The following is a 25,495-nucleotide window of genomic DNA, read 5'->3' on the forward strand; positions in this document are numbered from 1 at the left end:
TCAAGATCAACAATGGAAAAAGTTTTACAATCTCATGGATTGACACACTTGTGTTTTTTACACAATCACAATACAACGACACAAATATTTTTCAAAGAGGTCAACCCTAAAATTGAACAAAACATAATATATATATATGGGTAGAGAATATCTTTTTGAAAAGAATAAATCAACTCTGTAAGGAAAAATACAACATACAACGAAATTTGGAAAATCCGACAGATAAAGAAAGAATCTTTTGCAGAATCTGCTGCCTTTCACGTTGCAGATGTCGTTGAAAAAGTCACAACATGTGAGATGTTGTAGAAACATGTTGTTCAAGTTTAATGAATAAGCTAATCATACTGCAAAAACAAACACCTTACCAATTTCTTTAAAATCATGGAAAATATTTTTAAGACCTAATGGAATTTATATGTAACATAGGTAGATTAATAAAACTAATCTATAAAGTCTAAATCCGTCAATAATAAAAATCAATATTTAATTTTGATGGAAATTTTTAAGGCAAATATTAAATGGTTAAGTAAAACACGGATTGAATTGTTACAAATTAAAAAGTAATACATGAACGAAGTTGTAAAATTTAAGGACTAAATCGTTACAATTAAAAGTGTGAGAACTAAAGATCTTTGAAAATGATTATGGAAAAATCTTAATTGTGCTATTTGCTAAAACAAATTATTTATTAACCAATCCAAAATCAATTTGTAATTTATTTTAACCTACAAAATCAAAAGAGATACTAGCTTTTTTTCATACAAATTTTCTACCTCCACTAGTCATTTACAAATCTCACATCTTTTTCGCATCTATTTTCAAATTTTAATTGATTCAATGTCTTAACTATTATTTTTCTTCAATATTTATCAAATAATTTAAGTTGAACAAAATTAATTGCAATTCAAATCATATAAATTCTTAAAATAATTATATTAGAATAAATGATAAATTAAATATCAACACAAAAATAATTGTAATAATAAGCACACTTTAGTTCATAAAGTAAATTACAATAATTTACCATTAATTAAATTAACTAAACACTATAATTAAGTTTTTTTCTAATTTAAAAATTAAAGGAAAAATGTTTTAAATGACAAAACTACTTTAACTAATTTTAAATATAGCAAAATGTCATAGTCTATTAGTGATAGACACCGATAAATATCTATGTGTGTCAATCATGTCTATTAATGATAGATGATATTAGTCTATAAGTGATAGATGATAATGACATTTAACTATATTTGTAAATATTTTAGTTCAATTTATAATCGAAAATTAAAATTCATCAAACACTATCTAATTTTCTTCCTCAAACTAACTTTAAATTACAAAATAAGCATAATTTAATTTACATATAATTTGTGGTATTAATTTCGAACTCAAGATATTAGATTTTTAAATGTTAAAAATCAAAGTTGGGATTAAATTAATTAATTGTAGTACGAAATTTGTAAATTAAAGTAAGAAAAAGAAAAAAGCGATGGTTTTGGTTCTTCTCTATCCAAATTCGTAAATACTTTAAGCTGTAGAGATTTCATTGATTGATGGTTGAGCTGGCTTTTGCGACGTCAGGGGGATCCTGCGTCAAAGTTTCTATGCATTAATCTACACGCCACAAACTTCCTTCTTCTTCATTCTCTTTTTCTCTTTCCTTCTTCATTTCTCTCTCTCTCTCCCTCTCTCTCTGCAAAACCTTCTTCATACCCATTTCCATGTTCCTCCATTGGACCTCATAACAATAATCCCTTTCCATTCCCAATGTCTACAACAAAGCTTCTTCGCCATATCTCTGATCCAATCGATGAAAACCACAACTACGACCGCGAAATTGAGGCCTCTGAGAGGCTCGTTGGATCGCCGTTTACAGAGGATAGAGATTCTGTCTCTCTTACCCTAGGAGAGCCTCTCGTGCGTACCAGTACGGCCAGGATCAGTACCACCTCCCAGCTCGCCATTGTTGGTTCTAATATCTGTCCTATTGAGAGCCTCGACTACGAGTATGTATTATATATACATAGATTCCTTACTTTTCTTTTTATTTGTTTTCTTCATCATGCGATCGACGATGTAATTTTTTGTGGGTTTTTTTTTTTTATTACTTGCATTGTATTGAACATAATTCAGATTCTCTTTGTTTTTATATATATATATATATATATATATATATATATGGTTTGGTTGTGTTTTATCTTTTATGCTCAACTGTTCAGATGATCTTGTAGTGGGATGTTGTAAGATATGGTTATTTTTCATTTAATTCTTCTTGCTTCTTGGGTACCAGGCGGTTACTTTTAGTTAATTGGTTGGTCAGGCGTTGTTATCAGTACTTGTAACAGCATGATTTTGAATGGAAGCTATCTTGCGACTTTCTAACTTATTAACTGTAATTCAATTGGCTATGGACGTATAAACTGGCCTGCGCAAAAGCAGGGCATCCTGAGTGAGATATTCATTCAGTAATCAACAAAAATTCTTTTCTTTGGGATTTGGATTTGACATTGTTGGGATGTCTTGGCCTTTTATTTTTTTAACTACCTCTGGAAGTATGCTTGTCTGGTTCCATGAGGATGATCGACTTTGTTAGTTCTGGTTTTAACTTTTCTTCTGTGGCCAAGTCGAGCAAAGCTCAATTGGGATACGGTTGTGTTTTAATAACCATGAGGTCTATAGTTTGGATCTCCTTACTTTGTACTAAAAAGAACTTTTCTTCTGTGAAGAAATGTAGAAGAAAGTCTGTTCAATTTGTTTTGAGTATGCATGACTTTTTGTCTATACAGTTTTGATTACTACATTTGTGTAACTCTTATAGATATTTTCCTTTTGTTTGTTTCATCTGTATTCTAAAATAGGAGACTTCTATTTTATGTAGATATTCGTATTAATATTGATCTTCCCATTCTTTTAAATTGTAACAGGATTATTGAGAATGAACTTTTCAAGCAGGATTGGAGGTCCAGAAAAAAGCTCGAGATATTTCAGTATATCATCCTCAAATGGGCGTTGTGCCTTTTAATAGGTTTAGTTACAGGGCTTGTTGGCTTCTTCAACAACATAGCTGTTGAGAATATTGCTGGTCACAAACTTCTCCTGACAAATAATCTCATGCTCAAGGAAAAGTAAGCTTTGAGTGACAGGCAGTTTAAGAAGTACTCAATTCACATAGCATGAAAGAACTTTATAAGCCTATGTTCAAGTCTTGAAATAGAATAACGTTAAGAATATAGTATTAGAATTAATAATGTTAAGTATAATTCTTTTATAATAATGTAAAGAAGGATATAAGTGAACAAATTAATTTTGATATAGAATATTGTATTAGAATTAATATAGTACTAATACAAGAAACTTGAAGTTTGAGTTCTGGGCTTTTGTGCCCCTCCCTTTCAAATTAATAGTCTGCATGTTATTTCTTCTTAATCAAGTCTTGCTTTAAGTTTTTATGTGAGGGGTATTAAAATTAAATATAAATTAATCCTAGTTTATACTTTCTAAGACCAGATAATTGAGCTTTTTGTCCGCCTTTCATGCCATGAAGTTTGAGGATTCAAGCACTTTTTCTATCAGACTTTTTTATCCTGTAGCCTGTATTTTATTATTCTTGTTCTGTAATTGTTCTGGATGATCTCAAAATCTTACCTCACTGCAAAATTGTTCATATGACTTCTATGATTTTCCTTGCCGTGCTTCTTTTTCTGTGTACACATCTGAAATTTATATGTCCTTCATACACATATTATATAATCACCAACTGTGACATGAACATTAGCTTCTTTGCAGGTACTTTCAGGCATTTGCAGTATACGTTGGTTGCAATAGTGCTTTAGCTGCTGCTGCTGCAATACTCTGTGCCTATATTGCGCCTGCTGCTGCAGGTTCTGGCATACCTGAGGTGAAAGCATACCTCAACGGTATAGATGCTTATTCTATATTGGCTCCAAGTACCTTATTTGTGAAGGTAAGCCTCATTGTAGAAACATTCTGTTTTCTCTTTCTTTAACCATTTACAAATTACACACAAGTAGTTGCTTATGGTCTCGGTCATCATAGTCAAACTCACCATCATATATATAATAAGCATTGTGAATGATATAGTATCCTATTTGCCCAATTTTTTTCAGCCAATGCAAACAAAAGCAAGGCCATTGAATTGTGAGTTGAAATGTGCATTACTTTTTAATAAGGAATTCTTGTACATCGTATGTTGTAATGCACACATGTTTTAAGCGGATGAACAATTAAACTTTAATATTTACTTTTCTTTAACAAGAGATAATTATTTTATTGAAAAGAATGTAATATATGAAGGGTACTCTAAAAGGGGTCAAAAAATTACTCCATCCTAGAAAGATATGCTTAAACTTAGCGGGTGGTCCCACTTGATTTGACCCCATCCTGGAAAGATGTGCAAGCACAATTCTACTCCAAAGCCTGGTGATCAAACGATAAGGGTAGGAAGGAAAATAGCAAGGACTCAGGAGGGTTGGTGCTGTGTAACCAACTTTGGAAGCATTATGAATAATGTGATACAAGAGGAATGTGAGGGTTTTGATTTCTTTCTTTGGATAACTATATTCCAAAGAGATCATGAATCTACTTTGATTTCTTGCTATCCAAAAAATTTCTTGCTTTGAATCCTGTCAAAGGACTATTGTCAGTTGGAGTTTTTCCATACCACAACAAGTGGATTCCTGTTCTACAGGCCCTATGTTTTCTGCCTCATGATTTCTCTATATCTTAAACTCAAGAATTGAGTTTTATGTTTTATATTTTAAAAATGTATGGAATTGATAGGAACTTTTCTAACGGATTTGTTTATTTATTTTTCCCTTAAAAGAATTCTCAAAAGGAACTTCTTTTGTGTTCCATTTTGTCTTATCAATCAATGGTTATTGTTTCCCATCAATAATAATAATAATAATGGAATTATTGTAGTGGATTTCGTAATAATTTCAATTCCTAGCTTTAATTTGGTAATTAGTCTTAGTGGTTGTCAATCCTTTGTTATGTAGTTTTGCGGGTTAGTATATATTAGTTATTTTGTTGGTCATCGATTTTTACTTCTTAAGTGTATTGTGTGTTGGTATCTTTTATAAATAGGGATGACAGTCTATTGTGATTAGACCTTTGAATATTTTGATATTGGAGGAGAAAATTCTTTGTTAATTCTGGGGGTCTTAGTCTCTTAGATGCTAGGCTATATTACTTCAGTTGCTTGTTAATGGAGGCATCTCCAATTTATTCTCCTTGTTTCTCATGCATTTATTTGATCAATTGTCTGTTTCTCATAAAATAATTCTAAATGATTAAAAATTTCAATGGTTAACTTTGTTCATTGTATTTGTAATAGTTTACTTTAAAAGAACAACTGTATCCATTGAATTCTCTTGTGGTTGCCTAACCTTGCATATGCAAGATTCTAAAAGACAAGGTATTGTTAAGGCTTAAGAAGATGTCCTATTGTCAGTACCCTTATCATTAGAATGTTATCACAATTTGTTGTCTCACGCACTCTTCAACCAAACCAGTCTGTATGACCCCAAAAGGGTGTCTTCTTTAGTAATTTACAATCTAAGTGAACAACGATAATAATATGAACATGAATTATGAACATGAATTATAGGTAAAGCAGTGCAAAAACCTCTATTGTGTTTACGGTCCTTTGGAATGTGAGATCGTCTTAAATCAGCAGCTGCTAACCTAACCATTATGATGACAGATTTTAAAAATTTTCCAATAACCACGTGGATTAACTTGGCAGATTTTTGGTTCCATATTTGCTGTTGCTGGTGGATTTGTTGTGGGTAAGGAAGGACCCATGGTTCATACTGGTGCATGCATTGCCTCATTACTGGGACAAGGAGGCTCTCGCAAATATCGCTTGACTTGGAAGTGGCTCAGATACTTTAAAAATGATAGGGACAGGCGCGATTTGATCACTTGTGGTGCAGCAGCTGGTGTAGCAGCTGCCTTTCGGGCTCCAGTTGGTGGCGTTCTCTTTGCACTTGAAGAAGCAGCTTCATGGTCTCTCTCTCTCTCTCTCTCTCTCTCTCTCTCCACAGCATCAAAATGTTCATGGCTACTCAGTTTTTAGTCAACTTCTAGGGAACGTGAGAGAAACTTGATCTAAAAAGAAAATTGAGTCAAAATTTACAAAGCTTAGCTTATATGGCTAAGAGATGAAAACTTAATTTAATTGAGATAAGGTGCGGGAAGTTATGCTTGTGGACATGTTAAGCTAGGTTTTGTCTTTTTGGCTGTCTGGTATCTTGATTTTGCTGAATATATTGAACTGCTTTCACATCTACACGAATGTACTTACTTTTAATTGTAAACAATGAGTTGCATTTAGCACGTTTAAAGGTCCAAGATCGTTCTGTATCATATTTACCAGGAACAACTTCTGCTCCATCATCATTGATAGATAATCCATGTTGAGATTGTTAGGTGGAGGAGCGCTCTTCTCTGGAGGACCTTTTTCACGACTGCTGTAGTAGCTGTTGTCTTAAGGAGTTTCATTGAATTTTGCCGAGGGGGAAAATGTGGTTTGTTTGGTGAAGGAGGTCTCATAATGTTCAAAATCAATACAGAAAACTCCACTTATGGCACCCCAGATCTTATTGCAATTGTTTTACTTGGAGTTATTGGTGGTGTTTTTGGAAGCCTTTACAACTACCTCGTGGATAAGGTTCTCCGAACCTACAGCATCATAAATGAGTATGCTCCAAAGTGTCTTTTTCTTATGATTCTGGAAATTGAAGTTAACTTCCCTCTTCTTTTACACAATATACAGTTTTGTTATTGTACAGATTCACTATCACTGACAGTTAATATTGAATTGCAGGAGAGGTCCAGGCACGAAACTTATCCTTGTTGTTGGGGTTTCCATATTGACAACCTGTGTCTCATTTGGTCTTCCTTGGTTCTCACAATGTTTACCGTGCCCAACTGACCTGGATGATCAATGCCCAACCGTTGGTCGCTCAGGAAACTACAAGAACTTCCAATGCCCACCTGGCCATTATAATGATCTTGCTTCTTTATTTTTCAATACCAACGATGATGCCATCCGAAGCCTGTTCACATCTGCTAATGACAAGCATTTTCAGCTCTCCTCACTTTTTGTCTTCTTTGTTTCTATCTATTGTCTTGGCATTATTACTTATGGCATTGCTGTGCCTTCTGGGCTCTTCATTCCTGTAATTCTGGCAGGGGCTTCTTATGGTCGCATTGTAGGGAGATTATTTGGTTCAGTTGCTACTCTTGATGTCAGTCTCTATGCCCTTCTCGGAGCTGCATCCTTCCTTGGTGGCACTATGAGAATGACTGTTTCTCTATGTGTCATACTCCTTGAGCTTACTAATAATCTTTTGATGCTCCCATTACTAATGTTGGTTCTTCTAATTTCAAAGTCAGTGGCAGATATTTTTAATAAAGGTGTCTATGATCAGATTGTGAAGATGAAAGGACTGCCTTTTATGGAAGCGCACGCAGAACCATTTATGAGGCAATTGGTTGCTGGTGGTGTGGCTTCTGGTCCCTTAATTACCTTTTCTGGGATTGAAAAGGTCGATAACATTGTCCACGCCTTGAAAATGACAAACCACAATGGGTTTCCTGTAATTGATGAACCACCTTTCTCAGATAGTTCAGAGCTTTGTGGGCTCGTTCTGAGGTCTCATCTGCTTGTTTTGCTTAAAGAAAAAAAATTTACTAAGAAAAAGGTGCCGCTTAGATCAGAAATTTTGAGTCGCTTCAAAGCACATGATTTTGCAAAAGCAGGTTCTGGCAAAGGGGTGAAACTGGAAGATTTGGAGTTCAACGAGGAGGAGATGGAAATGTTTGTTGATCTCCGTCCCATTACAAACACGTCACCCTACACAGTGGTAGAATCAATGTCACTAGCTAAAGCGGCGATTCTCTTTCATGCACTTGGCTTGAGGCACTTGTTGGTGGTTCCGAAGACACCCGGGGTAAGACACGCTTTCTTATAATCTTATCAGTGTGCAACAGTTTGCCTCCATCGCATACTATATCTGATTATAGTCGTTGTGATATAATGTTGCCTAGTGCATTAAACTTCATGCATTTATTCTTGGGGAAGGCAAGCTAGTGTTTGTGCTCCCGGTCACTGCTATTCTCATTGACCATATGCATATGGTGCCATTTCCTTTGTCAATCTTTATGCCTAAAATTCTAGAACTTTGTATTAGTTATGGCCTTTTAAACTTTCCGTTTGTACTATTAAGTCTTTTCTATTAATATTTTACTAGATTATTTAACACAAACCTAGCCTTGACACTTGTTTTTTGGTTGATTTACCTTGTGTATATTGACCTGATGCAAGGTGTTGCATGATGAATGTAGTGTTCTCAAACGGATTTAAACGATGAATGAGCAAGCATAAGTGGTAAAAGAAGTTTTTCTTGGTAAAAGGTTTAGAGACCAAAACAAAATAAGTGAAAATGAGAATAGTCCCCATCTTAATTTACTTGTTAAAGAGATACTAAAACTGTCCATTTAAATTTTTGAATCGAAGTATCCATTCAAATCATTTTTCTAAATCTAGTAATGATTTAACATTGATGAATATTTTGCAGAGGCCTCCTATTGCTGGAATTCTTACGCGTCACGACTTCATGCCAGAGCATATTCTGGGACTTTACCCACATCTCAACCCCCACAAGTAGAACAAAGCAAGGTTCTTTCCTTATTACTTTTCCTTCTGTTGAGTTCTTTTCGTGTGAGGATAGATTTGCTCCTTTCTCAGTGTCCATACCATTCTGTTGGAAATTTTGAAGCTCTATAGGAGAAAAATCTGTGATATGAGGTACACAAAACACACCTGCATAAACAGGAACTATTTACATTTTTACATGTCAATATCAGCTCATTCAATTATTATTTAATCTTTCCTTCCTTCGGTTGATGCTCTCGAGAATAAAGCGGTGTGTAATATATCTTACTTTTTCAAGCAAACTATTAAAAGTTCTTTAATAGATTGTACCGTTTTATTTTGTCCAGTTTTTCACTTTATTTTTTTCCTTCGCCCCCCCCCCCCCCCCCCCCCCGTTTTCTATATGTTGTGTCGTGCCAACAACTAATGTTTGTCTAAGGGACATGTCAAGCCATTACTTAAATGATGTTAATAGTAAAGACTTGTTCATGAACGTCATGTAAACCGAAAAAACTGGGATAGATGATCATGAAGGTGATTTTGTATATACAAGAAAATCCGAAGTGAGAGAAATTAAGGAGATAATGTATATGTATTACTGGATATTAATTGTAAGAGATGCCAAAACATTTAAACACTTCTCCAGAAGGTAAAGATTGCTGATTAAATAACAATAAATGAATTGTCAAATCAAATCAAAATTAATATGCTAGCAAGATAATAGTACTTAACAAATCTCAGACGTGGGTTTAGTAAAGAACTTAGAGGGAATGTGTTCAATGGATAGTGACCATCTACTTAGGATTAATTTCTTACGAGTTTCTTTAGCACCAAATATTGTAAGATCCTACAAGTTATCCCATAAGATTAGCTGAAGTGCGTTAAATAGTTCAAATGTAAAGAAAAATAAACAAGTATGACCAGTTGATGGAACAATTAGGGGGAGAGTTTTGAAACCTTCCATCTATGACATGAATCTTAACTACCACAGCCACAAATCTAAAGTCACCCAAAATGAAATGGTTCATATTATTGTAACATTACTAAATTCTAACCACTAAGAATTGTTGAACCAAAAAAACTCCTTGAAAGGCTATTTTAGAACCCAAATTGAAGAACAAATAGACAAAGGGAAAGAAATGTGTTCCAGAAAAGACGAAACCAAGTGACCCACAGGGTCACACCGCTACTCCACAGGTCAGTGATAGTAATCTTAATACATATTTTAAGTTCAAATCAGTGTCTTGTCGCATCATAATAGAATTATGGCACTAGCACAAATTTTCCTTTTGTAAATATTTTTGCTTGCTATATCCATTTAAATCAGTGTCTTCTATTATTGTATGTATGCATTTTCTCCTTAATTAGATCATGACTATGGATGAGTCAGTTTCAACATAAATTGGGGGAAGTAACAACTCCACAGTTGTTATGAAATCAAAGATCTGATACCAAAATGATAAGAAATCCTTGAGAACAATGTTGAACAAGACCCAAACAACTCAACTCCAATAACCTAAAACCAATTTGATCTCAACCCCTATAATATGCTAGAGTGTAGATTATTTAGATGATCAAATGATCAAAGGATCGGACAAAGTTTAAAACTTCCATTAATCCTTGATCTTTAAAGCACTCCACAAACAAGATAGATCAATCCTTACTTGAATGCTCCAAATATCGTTGCATTCATTACAAGAACATTCAAGAAACCAAGCTTAAAAGCTTTCAAGATTTAAAATTCAAAATTCTACATTTCCAAATCTTTCATGACTGATCAATACAAATTACATAGTTTTATATAGCCTCAGCACAAGACCCTAGATATTCTATGAGGCATTTCAAAGGTTGTAACTCTTAACAATTTATGACCCTAATAAGCCATTATGTAAATGTAACCTAAAAGGCAAATAAAAAGACTTAAAACTGAAAATACATTTAATAAACACCATAAATTCAAAATTCTTTGTCTTTAATCAGCCAACCATAAATTTGTTGCCATCCATGAGTTTTGAAGCCCCACTTAAAATTTTTGTTCCTTATATGAAGCTTGATTCTTCTTAACTCCACTTCTTTTTATTGTAAATTAGATAATATGTAATGTTTATTCTTGATATCTTTCTTGAAGTAAATATGGAATGATTGAGATTCCTCTTGTTCATATCATTCTCACTTTCTTCAAGAAGATTCATCCTTGAATCTACATTATTGCTTGCAAGGAACACATCCAAGGACTGGTACACACATTTACGCATCAAACTAAATGAGAAAGGTCATACAGTTTTAACTCAAACACAAAGAAGCTCAAGAATTCTCATTCATGAGATAAAGATATAATGTAAGAACATGAAAGACAACTCTTAAGAATTCACCAATTGGCTGGAATTTGAATATTTGACACCGAAGAGAGCCGAATTTGATGACCTCTTGGGTATTGCAATTTTTTTTGGGGGGCAATTGCAACTTTAATAAAAAAGTAAATTGAAAATTGAGCGCGTGTCTCTAGGTTTTGCTTTTTTTTTTTTTTTTTTTTTGTAAACATGACAAAAAATTTCTACCTGAAAATTTGATTGCTATCTGATTTATACGTGATTGTTATCTAATTTGTATGTGATTGCCACACCTGCAATTACAAAAAAATTGAAGTCATGGCTTTGGTTCTTAAAATATATTTGCCATACAATGCAATTTTCCATTTTTTTCTAGGCTGATTTTTTTAACACAAATATTTGATGCTAAAGGAAGCTTAATTTAAATGGACAGAATGTGATGAAATGAATTGGAAAAACAAGAAAACAACAACGAAAAGCTATATCTAATCTAGAACCTAAGCTTTGATACCAAAATGTTATGAAATCAAAGCAACTCTAATACCAAAATGATAAGAAACCTTTGAGTATGGGATCTAAGAACCATGTTGAACCCAACCTAACAAAACTTAACCCCAACAGCATCAAAACCAATTTGATCTTAACCCGTAAAATAAGCTAAATTATAAATTACTTAGATGATCAAGCAAACCGAGGATCAAACAAATCTTGAAACTTCCTTTAACACTTGATCTTCAAAGTACTCCACAAGCAACATAGATTAACCCTTACTTGAATGCTCTAAATATTCATACATTCTATTACAAGAACATACAAGACACAATACTTAAAAGCTTAAAAAGTATAAAACCCGAAATTCTACATTTTCAAACCTCAAAATAAAACCTAGATATTCTATGAGGAATTTGAAGGGTTGTGACTTTCAAATTGATGACCATATTTAGCCCTGATGTAGATGTAACATAAAAAGCACGTAAAAAGGACTTAAAAGCTGAAGATACTTTTTTTTTATAGATATCATAAATCCGAATTTATTTCACTTTAATTAGCAATCCATAAATTTGGAACCATCCAAGAGTTGTGAAGCTCCACTTGAATTCTTTATTCCTTAAATGCTTAAATTCCACTTGACTTCACTTAATGCAACATCTTTTTATTGTAAATTTGGACATCAGTAATGTTCATTCTTGACACTTCATCTAGAAGAAAGAGAGAATGATTAGAATGGAAGAATCTTAATTATGTCATATGAACTTGAAGATAAGATGCTAAGAATAAACACTGCATGCGATCCAAATTTACGATGAAAAAAGTTGAATTAAGACAAGTCAAGTGGAATTTAAGTTTTCATTAAATGAGATAGATCAATATCTAAAATGATATGAAATGACAACAAGCGACTTCACAATCAAGATCTTTAAAGAATAAACACTATTTTCTCTAAGAGCGCTTGGGTCCTTTTACATTTTGAGTATCTAAAATGTTAAGAAACCCCCGAAGATTGAATCTAACAACTTTATTGAGGAACAAGACCTTTAAATCGATCTAATACTCAAAAACCTCCCAATAATATGAAATCTATCCGAGAAAAAAGTTTTGGAACATATTACCTTGACGATCAAGATCATAAGTAAAGAAAATTTGTTTCTAAACTTATGATTCAAATTACTCCACTTGTTTCTAAACTCATGATTCAAATCATTCCACAAGATAGCTTGATCAAGACTACTTGAATGATCCTATGTAAATCTAAACACAATTTTGCTCAAACACGTATTCATTCTTTTTTGTCCACCCCATCAAAAGCCCCTCACTATCACACTCAAAAACTTTCCAGGCTTATTTTGATTGATTTTCTAAGTGTTTTAGATTTATACAAAAAGTTCAGATTGAAGAAGAGAATGTGATAAACTCCCTACTATTTTTTACAAGACTAGTGTGGAGCATAGTTTCAACTTCCTTTATAGGGACAGGGTAGGTCTCTAAACCATTTTTTTTTCGATTTTTTTTTTTTTTTTTTTTTTTGTATATGTTATCTGGTTCAATCTCCCAACTTACAATTATCAAAGTAAAAAATTATTTTGTTTTCAACATAAAACATAACTTTTCTTCTAATCTTCGAGCATTTCAATTTTATCTTTTATAGATTGCATTTCTTGAAAGATGTTAATGTTATTGTTCTAGATTGAATTTTGTTGTAAATGTGTAATAGAAAGTGCTAATTTGAGTTTTAACAAATTCAAAGCAACTGTTAAGTTACAAATTTAACATATATGAACTTAAATAGTTTCTAACTATGTTTTGCAAATGTTGTATTTATTTACATATTCATCATAAACCATTGTTTTAAGCTCAGAAATTGAAGTTTTTTTTCCTTTTTTTTTTTAATAAATTTGATGAACCGCAAATAAATAAATAATAGGAGATTTTCAAAAATAGAAAAATAAGAAAAACTATTTATACAAAATAACAAAATTTAATCTTCTTTGATAAAGGATGATAGAAGTCTATCATTGTCTATCAGTAATAGAAACTGATAAAAGTTTATGATTGATACTACGTATCAACGTTTATCAAAAAAAAAAAATCTATTTCTATAAATAGTTTGACATTTTTTTTTATCTTGTGAAAAGTTTCTTAAATAATATATATTTAGTTGCTTGTTTTATTTTTTCTTAATGAAAAACGTATCCCAAATACACCAAATTCGAAGTTGTTGAGACCATCGTATATCATTATTGGTGCTATCAACCCAATCCATCTGCAATCATTAGAGAGCTTTTGCTCTTCTCCTGTTGTTTATTTCTCTGGTGTAATTTGATTATATACGTTCATTTTTTTTTCAGTAAAATAAATATGGTTTAGAGAGATTTAAACCTCCGACCTCAAATAAATGAATATATCAATTATGGTTAAGTTATGGTCATGTTGTCAAATATATAGTCTAATTTGACTATATAATTAGCCATGTATTCCTATTTACTCTGTAACTGTTTTTAACCGATCACATTGTAACCTATTTGCTAATGTTAAATGAACTGAGATCACATTCAAATGAGAAGATCTTAAGGATATAAAGTATGGAGGATCTATAGCAAATTTATATCAATAAGGTGTATCTATTTTTCAGTTGCTCAATCATAAAAACTTTAAATGATAAGCGCCATAATGCTCGATGGATGTAAAGCTAGAGGTCCTTCTAGTATCGTTACAAACTCGCACAAATATAACTCATTTAACGAATTGATTCCAAGCAAGAGCTTAGTTAGAAGGATGAATAACTCTTAGATGAACTTAAAATCCATGAAGATCATTCAAATATCCTAAGACAACTCATTTTAGAATTATTTGATCAAAACTAATCCAATGAATGATTTAACCATCAAATCTAAAGCTAGATTTGAAAGAAAAAACAACACTAAAGAGGTTGAATAAGTACAAGCTTTTTAATATTAATAATTTGAGTTTTGAGAAGAATTACAAGTCACATTTTAAAGGTCGATAGATCGTGCATAGATCAAGAACTCAAAAGTCATTTAAATACAATTAATTGCAAATTGCAGAAAATAAGACCTAGGAACTTAAAACTTAATTGCATACTAGTTAATTAGTCAAAGTGCAAACTAAAAAAGTAGATAGTCTCCAAATTGTATTAAATAACCCCTCTAGAAGGGGGCAAAGTTGAATTACACGTTTGACAAAGTTTGACTTCACATTTTCTCATGCAGTGCACACTTGACAGTATTTTCTTTACAAAATTTGCATACTTTTTTTGTTCATCGTGCTATCTTTCAAACTAAAGGATTTTTTCTATACTATCTTTAGGTCGTTCTTTTGGCTCATTGAGCTAACATTATATAAAAATTTGGGCTCAAAATTATTTGTCGGTTCTTGTAAGTTTTGCTAGTTTTTGAAGATGCAATATGAAAGCCTCCTGAATCTTCTTTGTCATGTTTCTTGTAATTGCTCCCTCAGGTACATGCAATAGTTCAATGGTTGAATTCGCATCACTAAAGTTAAATATGTTTGGCTTGGAGTAGTTTTATGTTGGTGACCTCTTGAAAATTTAATTAGGAAACATGTGAATGAGAATAAAGCATACTGAATGGATCCGCCAAGTCACAAGAGATGTAAGAAAATAGGGTCTCTTTGATAGTCAATTTGAAAACAGATTTTTGAAAACAGGGGATTCAAGGAAAATAGAGTTATATTTCATGTTTTTAGATATATGTTTGGCAATAGATTCAGATATTAAATTCCAATTTAAACAAATTTTTCAAAATGTGTTTGAAAATATATTTAGTTACTCGTTAAACATTAGGTTGAATATAAACTATTACTAATTAATGTAAGAACTTGTTTTATGTTAAAATATTTGTATAATTATTATTTTGTAATATCATATACTATATACTATATAATATATTACATATTTTAAATTCAAAATCCAGATATACTGAAAACATAAAAAATTGTTTTCAGAATTCACATTGTTTGGATCATAAAATCAGGAAACAATTTTCGAAAATAAAATCCAAACTATCAACAAAACACATGTTCACTAAACTTGAATCTGAAAACATAAAGGAGAATCTACGTTGCCTACCAAACAAATTTTAAGAATTCATATTTCAAATTCAAGTCCGAATCTTTTTGGGTTTGAACTCTATTATGGATCATAATGGTTGCATTTTTTTAATTAAATTTATGGATTAAATAGACATTTCTTAAAATTAAACCTTCAAAGACCAGAAATGAGATTTCAACCCTTTTTCCTCATTTCTTTTTTTATAATTATTATTATTTTTTATTTGTTTGAAGAAAGATTTTAACCATATTTTATTCTGAGTAGACTTGATTATTTCATATTAGCAACACAATCAATAGAAAGAAAATGAAGGCCAACCAAAGTCAAAAATCAGATTGTAATTTGATTACAACTCGGCACAAGCAGAGTTTTCCATTTCCAATATGCTTCTTCACTGGCCAACAAAATTTGCTTACATTAGAACCAAAAATCTAAGGACAAAAATTCTATGAAAAAAAAGAAAGTGAATTTAAATAGAAATCATAACACAAAACTTTGAATTTACACCCGCAAGTATAGCATAAGCTTTTGATTTCCATGCCAACCAACCTGGCTCCTCTCCTCATTGTTGTGATTCTTGTTTTTCTTTTAGGGAATCGATCACTTCTTTTTGAAATCCACTTTAAAGTCATAGTCATCATCTTCCATATCATCCGTAGACACGGATGATTTATTAGCTTTTTTTCTCTTCTTCTCTGCTCTCCTCATTTTTGTATTCAGAATACCTTCTGCTGAATACAGCTTCTCATTTTGCCTACTAGTTGCATCTTGTCCCTTGCCTTTGCCCTCGTCGTCGTCTTCCTGCTCCATGGACTCGTCCTCGCTATTATCCATCTTATTCTCCAGGACGACTTCGTCGCCTTGCATAGATGATTGAGCATTCCCATTCTGAATTGTAAAATAATGAAGTATAATAAACCCCAGATGTAAACAGAAAATCATCATGCTATGAGTGAGATCTTTGAACAAGATGCAAAAATCTCCAACCATGGAGGGAAGGGGAATCACAAGTGTGTCTAATAAACATTAGTGAACTATATAAAAAAAAGATTTAGAGCCATACCTCTTGCTCTTGCATACTCTCATCAAACTTCAGCGGACAACTCGGGGGAACTTCGACAGGATTGAAATCATCCACAGATTTTAGGCTTCCAATGAATGATGATTCACCACTATAAACTGCATCAATATCGAACTCTTTCCCGAGCTCTGAAACGATCCTTGCCTCTGAAGGTTCTACTTGATTCCTAACTGGGGGCATTGTATAATATGGAATTTTACCTATGATAATCGAGCAAGCAGAATAATAAAATCAGATTATGAAAAATTAATTTATATTTCATATGGCAGCTGCCATTTTCTTTCCCCCCCTAAAATTAACAATAAAATTAATTTCTTTCTTATCAGTGCCAACTAGAGTAGTTAGCTAGGAGAAAGTCCAACTGATTTGGCACTTTTCACATTGGAAAGTTTAGAATGTGTCTTTTCTAATATTAACACAATTAAAGAAAAATGAAAAGATATACCTTCGTTCCAGTCATGTAAAACAATTCTAGCAGCAGCTTCAACATCCACAATACCACCTTTCTTAAGTTTGCCCCGAATAACAGCTACCTTCTGCAGAAAATCATCAACCGTATCGAAGCTTGAAAGCTTATAAAGAGTTACCAAGGTTTTGGAAGGACAAAGCTTCAAGATCTCCTTCACTGTGATATCCAATAGAAAATTAAGCTTTAGAATTAAAACTCAAGGACCATAGAAGGTAATTACAACATTGCAGAATCAAATATACCAGAAGCAATGGGATCTTCCAACTTCTCTATTCTTTTGCAATTCCTAAGAGCTATAGATGGCTCATTTTCTTTAGTTTTTAGCATTACAACTCCGGGGCAATCCAACAATTTGACATTTTTGTCTAGATGGACCTCTTGCATTGATCTTGTTAATCCTGGCGTAGCACCAACATTGACAACATGAGATCTCTTCAGACTATTAATAAGACTGCTCTTGCCAACATTAGGCAAGCCAATGACACCCACGGTGATTGATTTTTTAATCTGCAAAATAGAAATACACAAAAGATCACATCAATTACCCAAAATTAGAAAGAAAAATTGCATAAAATGATCAGAGATAACTTTCAATTAAATAATAAAAAATATATTACAAAACTAATCTTATGGAGGCAAAAAGAAAATGCAACCTCTTTATGCATATATATGTTTACAAATTATCATAAAAATCAGTGGAATGATTAAATATATCAGGCTTTCAGATACAAAGTAACAATAAATAAGATAGAACAAAGTAGTCAATTCTTGAAAGTGAAAATAGAACTCCCAGAAACCTTAAAAGTACCTCATAACTTCTCGAGTAATTCTTCAACAGTTTAATAAGAGTTTCGGCTCCAAGACAGTCACTTCTCTGCAACAAATTACTTGTTTTTGTTTTGGATGTTTTTGTAGATTTCCAACCTAAGTTGGATCTTTGTTCTTGAGTGCTACACTTGAAGGCAACAGCAGGCAATTCTTCTCTCAGATAATTAAGCCACTTCTCAACAGCCTCTCGAGGGACAAGATCTGTAAGGAAAATATATAAATACAAACACAAGTTGTAACTGCTATAGATGAAGATAAATACGCAACTTCTTAGGCAGTTAAGAGAATATCTAACTAGAAATACCTTCTCACTAAGTTCATATTATTAAGAGCAAATTAAGCTCAAACTAGAAAACACAAACACTTGGTTACAAACACTTGGTTAACTTATAAGTGACCAAAAAGAACTCGTCAAACACAAAAATTAGTCTTACATCTTTTACTGGTTTGGACACAATGTCACAATGCAGTCACACGGCAACAAAAAATATGTAATACAAACAATGAAAAGGGAAAAAAAAAACATATATAATGTACAAGCACAAGCATACTTGACCTTCATTTTATTTTTCTTATAAGAAAACATATTGATTACCTAACTGCTTTATGATGACTTTTAAATGATTACATCATTTAGAAATATAGGCTACTTGCCTAACTTCTTAAAATTTCCAATCGCTGTCTACTCTCATATTAAACTTTAATAAGCAGATTTATGTCTGGTACCCAAACATGGAAAATACAAGAGAACACTAAAGATAAAACTACATTGCAATATCAATAAAGAAATTACAATATACCATAGCCTGTGCAGAGGGCTACTCTTTCTCAAAAATACCAGAATGGAAACTCTCACCAAAATGATCCACATCTCTAGGGTCTATCACTCCCTTTATTTATAACCAAGACACCACTAGTTAATTACCTATAATACCCTTTACCATTATCCTACTACCCATATACCCCTAATTAAAACCCTCACAATTTCATACTTTAAAATGCTTTAGTATGAGTATGAAGTTATTGAAATGAAGATAAAAATGAAATTAAATTGTAGTAAAAACATCTCAATCATATCTATATACCAACTCTGGAGGAAATGATAGAAATAATGAATTAAGATAACTGTGTTGCCATCTCCATGCTTCTTCATATCTTTCTTAATTCTTAGACAAAAGAAATATGGCACAAGGGAAAGAAATTTACCAATTTTATTCAGTAATAATACAAGATGCTTATCAGGACCCGCTTTTATCACCATCTTCTCCATGTCAATACAACGGGTGCCAAGGGGATCCCGTGCATCCAAAACTTCTAAGATAACATCTGATGCCTCGATAACTTTAACCAATTCCTTGTAGAAAGCTCTATCTGAGTTATCTGCATATTTGATATTTCTAGTCAAAAACCCAATGTAAGAAGATAAACATGAAGATCCCAATTTGTTTACTCTCATTCTTTATCTGTTTAACCTGAGTCAGCTCCCCTATGCCCGAGGGCACCAACACCCACCTCCTAGGGCTTTTGGTTTTAAGCTCACCAAAAGGTTTAGAGTTGGGACCTCTAAGCCGGTATAACCAATAGACCCCAAGCCCTATGTCAACGGGGATGCCCCTGGGGGCTACTCTCATTTTTTATCCAAAAGTCTTCATAGAAAACAACCTACCACAACCCCGCGCAGGCCCAACAGAGTTGTCTTCATCTTTTTTCTCTCCTAAACTTTGTTCAACAGAAGTCATATTATCATCATCTAGCAATCCCAACTTTCTCTTTTGTGCCTGGACAAGATTATATAGTTAAATTACCAGTGAAGTGCTACAGCAACAATGTTATATTTAATGGAACAGCAATAAGCAATTGCGGATTCGCATGCACATAAATATATACATCATAAAAAATCTAAAACACGTCTTTGATAAAATGTGTTCAAAATTGTAATACCCTCTCCTTCCGGGCTGCTTTCTTTTGTTCCATCTCATCAAGAGCACGAGCACGACGAGCTTCAAGAGCCTTGAGCTCCTGTTCCTTGAAAGGCCAGTCATTGGGAATTCCTGGGTCCTTCTCAACCTTGCTCTTACCCTTGAAGCTTAGCTTCTTAGCTTCCTTCGCTTTCTTCTTGTGATGCTCCTTCACCTTTCTAATGATCTTGTACTTCTTCTTTAAAGAAACCCTCTTGCTTTTACTCTCTACAAGATATAAACCATCTCAGAGAAGAAAACCATACAAGTGCTATCCTTGTGCTGCAGGAAACAAAAGAACATGTGTTGATTTCCAAAATTTTAAATAGAACCCACATACTTTTGCTCCTCTTCACCATCTTCGGGCTTTGTGTAAATGGTCTTCACTATCTTCTTCCCAACTATAATCAACAAATATAAATGTTAATGGATTACACATTGCAATTTCAGGCAAAAGAAAACAAACAATCGAAGAAATTAATTTCCAGGTGTTCTCAAACTGGCGAAGACGAAGGATTACAGTACAACTATCAAAATCTAAGAAGTAGAAGAAGAAGATGAACACGAATTGTAATAGTGTGTTTCAGCCGAAGCCTACATCAACCGTAGAGAAGGGAGCTGCGAAACTTTATTAGAAGAATCGAAGGAATTACAAGGTACACTCTCAATGTCTCTAAACTCTTTTCTTCAGGTCAAGAACCGTAAAGGCTGTAACGGCACGAGCGGAAGAAAGACGACGGCGGCGGCGGCGGCGGCGGCACTATGCTGCTGGAAGAGGGGAGGAGAACCGCGTGAAGAGGAAGATGATGAATGGGTTTTAGGTTCCCTTCCTTTTGTTTATTTTTATTTTATTTTACAAACCGAGTAAGTTTTGGAGTAATTTGATAGATTGGGATAAAAAGAAATTGTCTAAAATGTTACTTCGCATGGTTTTTATAATCTTTTCAAACTTTCTTTTAACATTTTTATTTCTTTTCACACCTTTTTACCCGACAACGACGATAATGAGTAGAGTTGTTTCTTCGATTACAACTTGCTAGTTATAATATGTGAAAATTTTCTAGACGTTAGACAAATCAAGTGTAGAGAGCAAAAATAGAAAAGTGAGCACATGAGCAAGAATGATAAGAGAAACAAAAACCGAAAAAAAAGCTTGCGGCACCAACCAAAGATTAGAAAGGTTTATTTTGAAAAGAATTGATTAAATTTCATTTTTAAACAAAATTTTAGGTCATACATACAAAAATCACAACAAAAAATAATAATAAGGTTGAGTTTCTATTTAAGGTTGAAGGAAAATAATCTCAGCGGCTGGTTTTCCTCTTAACAGATTCAACAACTATTTGTAACAGCCATACAAACATGTATATATAAGCTGAACATTTAAAACAACTAGATAGTTTTACATCTTGCATTCTTTGTACAAATCTGTAAAATAGAAAAGTCTTATCTCTTGTAGTCTTCAATAAAGAATCAACTCTCTTCTCGTGGATGTAGGCACCTCCTTGCCGAACCACGTACATCACTGTATAGATCTCTTCTCTTTCTTTCATTTTCTTCAATTGCATGTTTGAATCTCTTCTTCATTGTCTGTGAATTTTAATTTCAGATTCGGGTGTTAGAGAGAGAGAGAAGTTTTTGTTCAAAGTGAAGGAATTGAAGGAACTCTTGTCAAAAAGCTCATGAGCGGAAGCAAGATCGTTCCAAATCCCATTGTGATAGAATATACACATTTACAATCAAACAGTAATAGTTATGCATAAACTCTAAATTACGGCACGCTTCAAAAGGAAAATAACTAAGGATCAAGAGAACTTACCCTTGAAGAACTTTTCTTCTTGTTCCCTCGATCTTACTGCACGATCGTTCACCAATACGAACATCACGCCTCAGCAATCTCCTCGAACAAGAACAAATCTCACTCGACCCTCGAACAGGAAGCAGACACCACCAGAAGGCTACCTTGGTATTCTCAATGTGAGAATCCAGGAGTTGTGGTCTCTGTAGGTTTTGGTAGAGGGTAGGAGGAATTTGACAGATTGTATAGACAATCAAGTAAATGGGTGATAACTAAAGTCTATCATATAGACTGAGTACTCGATCGTTTAGAAAACAAGTGCCTATCGTATAAACTCGTTACACGATCGTGTATGCTCTCAAGCTATCATATAGCAATCTCTGATGATCGTCCGATTATTAATCGCTTAATGATCGCCTTGTGTAAAAATGAAAACAATTTTCATTTTATCCATCAGTTACCATAACGGATCACAACTATTTTATCCATCAGTTACCATAACTGATCACAACTTTCCACTAAGTTGGTTATTGGGAGGAAAAATTGTAACCAGTTATTTTATAATTGATTTAATTACAATATAAATAATATATATTCATAACCTATAGTTTTAATATCACATCTCATGCAATATATAAACCATAGTTCTTTTTCTCCCTTTAGCATTTAATAATAATTCCTCCAATTAATGTATCTAATACATTAAGTCAATTATATCTCATATAATTGATGCAATTTAATTATATCATATATAATCAAATTTACTCTCGTTAATTTGAAAACTTCAAACTAACCCAAAAATTGATTCTCAACATGAATCCATTCAACTACCAAATGGGACCTTATGGACCTATAGCTTGAAGCTCCAACGATACGTGAATAACTGATTAAACTCTTTAATCACGATATCCACCATCCGTTAACTGCCGGGCATTCCACTAAAGATCGACAGTTGCACTCTTCGCGCTATAGATATATTTTTGTGTCCATTGGATATAACCAATCAACAGTACGATAACCATTCACAAATCGCTCGTAAGTACAGTTGGGCTAATTTATCGTTTTGCCCCTGTAATTACATCTAACTCCTTAAGTACCACCGATTCCTCTAATGAACAATACATCATAGTCCTACTATGAGTAAATCCTTCTCGGGCCAAGAGGTATGGTGCCATTTATTGTTCAAGTCCCAGAATTAGTCCTTAAGGAAGAAATTTATCTACTTTACCCCTAAATCGGGGAAGGAGTGAATTCCATCTTATGTAGTTGAGTTCGCAGCTCTCCAATCAGACGAATCTCTAAAGTGGTAGGTTTGAGTCGGCGATCTAGCCACTCGCACCCATACAAATCAAAGGACCGCCCTCATAGGTAGAAGTTTCCAACTCACTCGGGATTAAGGTCATGTTACCTATGGTCATCCTAGTGAAATGAAAGTCTTTGTCATGAATGGCGTTATATAACGAGACTAAACATTTCGTGGTCCGATCTTATACAAACTCTTTTGTATAGAGCATCCCGCTCGCATGTCTAATACATGAATGATCAGAATCAGACCATTTGTAGCACTTTACGACACTTGTAACATCTATAAAGCAGACCACACTCGTAGCGTCAATAGGATAAGGTTTCCTCATTTATCCGTATATTATAGACCATTTAGGTTATCACTTAGAGAACGATCCACTTGTATGTCATCACATATATGCTTAAGTTACAACGATATATCATATAGGTGTTTACTATAGACCAAGGATCTTAGTTTATTGATTTATGGTTAATGCAACTAAAATATCTCATATTTCAAATACTGTAGTGAAGAAAATATATCATATTATTACATCACAATATGTTTGTTCATATAGGTGTTTACAAACTACTGAATCCTACAAAATTTAGGGCATCAAACCCAACAATCTCCCACTTATCCTAAAGTTAATGGGGTGTACAAGCAAATTACAAGTACAAATCAATAAACTAGGACAAAAAGGCCCAGTACAACAATACTCCCATTTGCCCTAGTCCAGCCGTGGACGGTTCCGTATACCTATGCTCTGAAAGTGACCCTCAAACACTGTAGCCTTGAGAGCCTTCGTAAATGGATCAACCACATTGTGCTTCGAATCTATCTTTGTGACAATCACGTTCTCTCGATGTACAATCTCTCTGATGAGATGGTATTTCCATTCGATATGCTTGTCGCGCTTGTGACTCCTAGGCTTTCTGGAACTCGCTACAGCATCACTATTATCACAATAAAGAGTGATGGGCCTAGACATGTTTGGAATAACTTCCAGATCAGTTAGGAACTTCTTGAGCCAAACGGCCTCCTTAGCAGCTTCATAAGCCGCTACATACTCGGCCTCCATAGTAGAGTCTGTGATGCACCTCTGCTTAGTACTTTGCCATACTACAACTCCTCTGTTAAGAGTGAACACTGATCCTGAAGTGGATTTCTGAGAATTCTTATCAGTCTAAAAATCAGAGTCCGTGTATCCAGTAAGGATCAAATCCTTAGATCCATACACAAGCATGTAGTCCCTCATTCTCCAAATATACTTGAGGATGTTCTTAACGGCAGTCCAGTGACCCTATCCTAGATTAGATTGATATCTACTGACTATCCCCACAGCGTAACAGATTTCAAGTCTAGTACATAACATCGCATACATCAAACTACCTACGGCAGATGCAGAGAGGACCTGTCTCATTTCCTTAACCTTTTGAGGTGTCTTAGGGCATTGCTTCTTAGATAATGTAACTCTATGACGAAAAGGCAAAAGGCCCCTCTTGGAGTTCTGCATCGAATACTTGATCAACATCTTGTCAATGTACGATGCTTGAGACAGTGCTAGCACTTTGTTCTTTCGATCCCAAAAGATCTGAATCCCAAGAACAAACTGAGCCTCTCCAAAATCTTTCATTTGAAATTGGGTCACTAGCCAGTTCTTAACTGAAGTCAGTAAACCTATATCATTCTCAATATCGAGACGCTTATTTTAGTCCATAAATGGATCGATTCAGTTTGTAAACCTTTCGCTCTTGACCTTGGACTATGAATCCATCGAGTTGCACCATATAAATAGTCTCCTCAAGATTACCATTCAGAAAGGTAGTCTAGACATCCATTTCTATATCTCATAGTCATAATATGAGGCAATGGATAGGAGGATGCAGATAGACTTAAGCATGGCAATAGATGAGAAAGTCTCCTCATAGTCAACTCCCTCCACCTGGGTATAACCCTTTGCCACAAGTCTAGCCTTGAAGATTTGCACCTTCCTATCAGCACCCCGTTTCCTCTTGTAGATCCATTTGCAACTGTAAACTTGTAAGGATACGAATGGAGTGTTATGTTGTGTTATGTTATGTATCGCGTATACACACTACTGATGATGAAAATGATTCAAGTTCATGTTGCCATAAACTTGATGACATAAATTTAATCTCTTTATCTACTCTAACGCATGGCTAATGAATGAAACGAATGATGTGCTAAATATGCGCTCGAGTGCTTTTGCGATAAAGACATTTTTATGCGATACTACGTCTAAATATATGTGTTGTTAATAATATGCTCGTAGTATGTGATGGAGTAGTGCGTGTCACAAGTTTCCTTGCACTGAAACCAAGTATAATTCCAATGCAAGTTTTTCAGAATGATCCGAGGTCGAACTTCGTTAATGCACTACTACTGTGATACATGCGACCGGTTTTTAACAATGAATAAAGAATTTGGGTTTATACATAAATATAAATTGCA

The 25,495-nt window shown here is 33.7% G+C and overlaps 2 protein-coding genes across 3 annotated transcripts; one reads left to right on the forward strand and one right to left on the reverse strand.

Annotated features, from left to right (window-relative positions):
• Positions 1-1,534: 1,534 nt before the first annotated feature.
• Positions 1,535-9,029, forward strand: CLC-C (chloride channel C). Its single transcript, XM_039048613.2, has 7 exons — positions 1,535-2,006; positions 2,925-3,125; positions 3,787-3,964; positions 5,768-6,030; positions 6,454-6,723; positions 6,851-7,979; positions 8,607-9,029. Exons 1-7 carry the CDS (start codon positions 1,768-1,770, stop codon positions 8,694-8,696), a joined length of 2,370 nt encoding a protein of 789 aa, XP_038904541.1. The 5' UTR covers positions 1,535-1,767; the 3' UTR covers positions 8,697-9,029.
• A 6,895-nt stretch (positions 9,030-15,924) lies between these two features.
• Positions 15,925-20,856, reverse strand: LOC120091895 (guanine nucleotide-binding protein-like NSN1). 2 transcript variants are annotated; one of them, XM_039050053.2, is made up of 10 exons: positions 20,591-20,856; positions 20,278-20,338; positions 19,921-20,165; positions 19,646-19,757; positions 19,186-19,359; positions 17,960-18,180; positions 17,394-17,658; positions 17,128-17,307; positions 16,665-16,882; positions 15,925-16,489 (listed from the first exon to the last, which is right to left on the reverse strand). In XM_039050053.2, the coding sequence occupies exons 2-10, from the start codon at positions 20,294-20,296 to the stop codon at positions 16,202-16,204; spliced, it is 1,722 nt and encodes a 573-aa protein (XP_038905981.1). In that variant the 5' UTR covers positions 20,297-20,338; positions 20,591-20,856; the 3' UTR covers positions 15,925-16,201. The 2 variants fall into 2 exon arrangements, with proteins under 2 accessions (XP_038905981.1, XP_038905982.1); XM_039050054.2 differs by having other exon boundaries at positions 20,536-20,833.
• Between the last annotated feature and the right edge of the window lie 4,639 nt (positions 20,857-25,495).

The sequence above is a fragment of the Benincasa hispida genome, chromosome 11 (assembly GCF_027475165.1).
Source record: "Benincasa hispida cultivar pf3 chromosome 11, pf3_genome.v1.1, whole genome shotgun sequence".
In the NCBI taxonomy this organism is placed as follows: domain Eukaryota; kingdom Viridiplantae; phylum Streptophyta; class Magnoliopsida; order Cucurbitales; family Cucurbitaceae; genus Benincasa; species Benincasa hispida.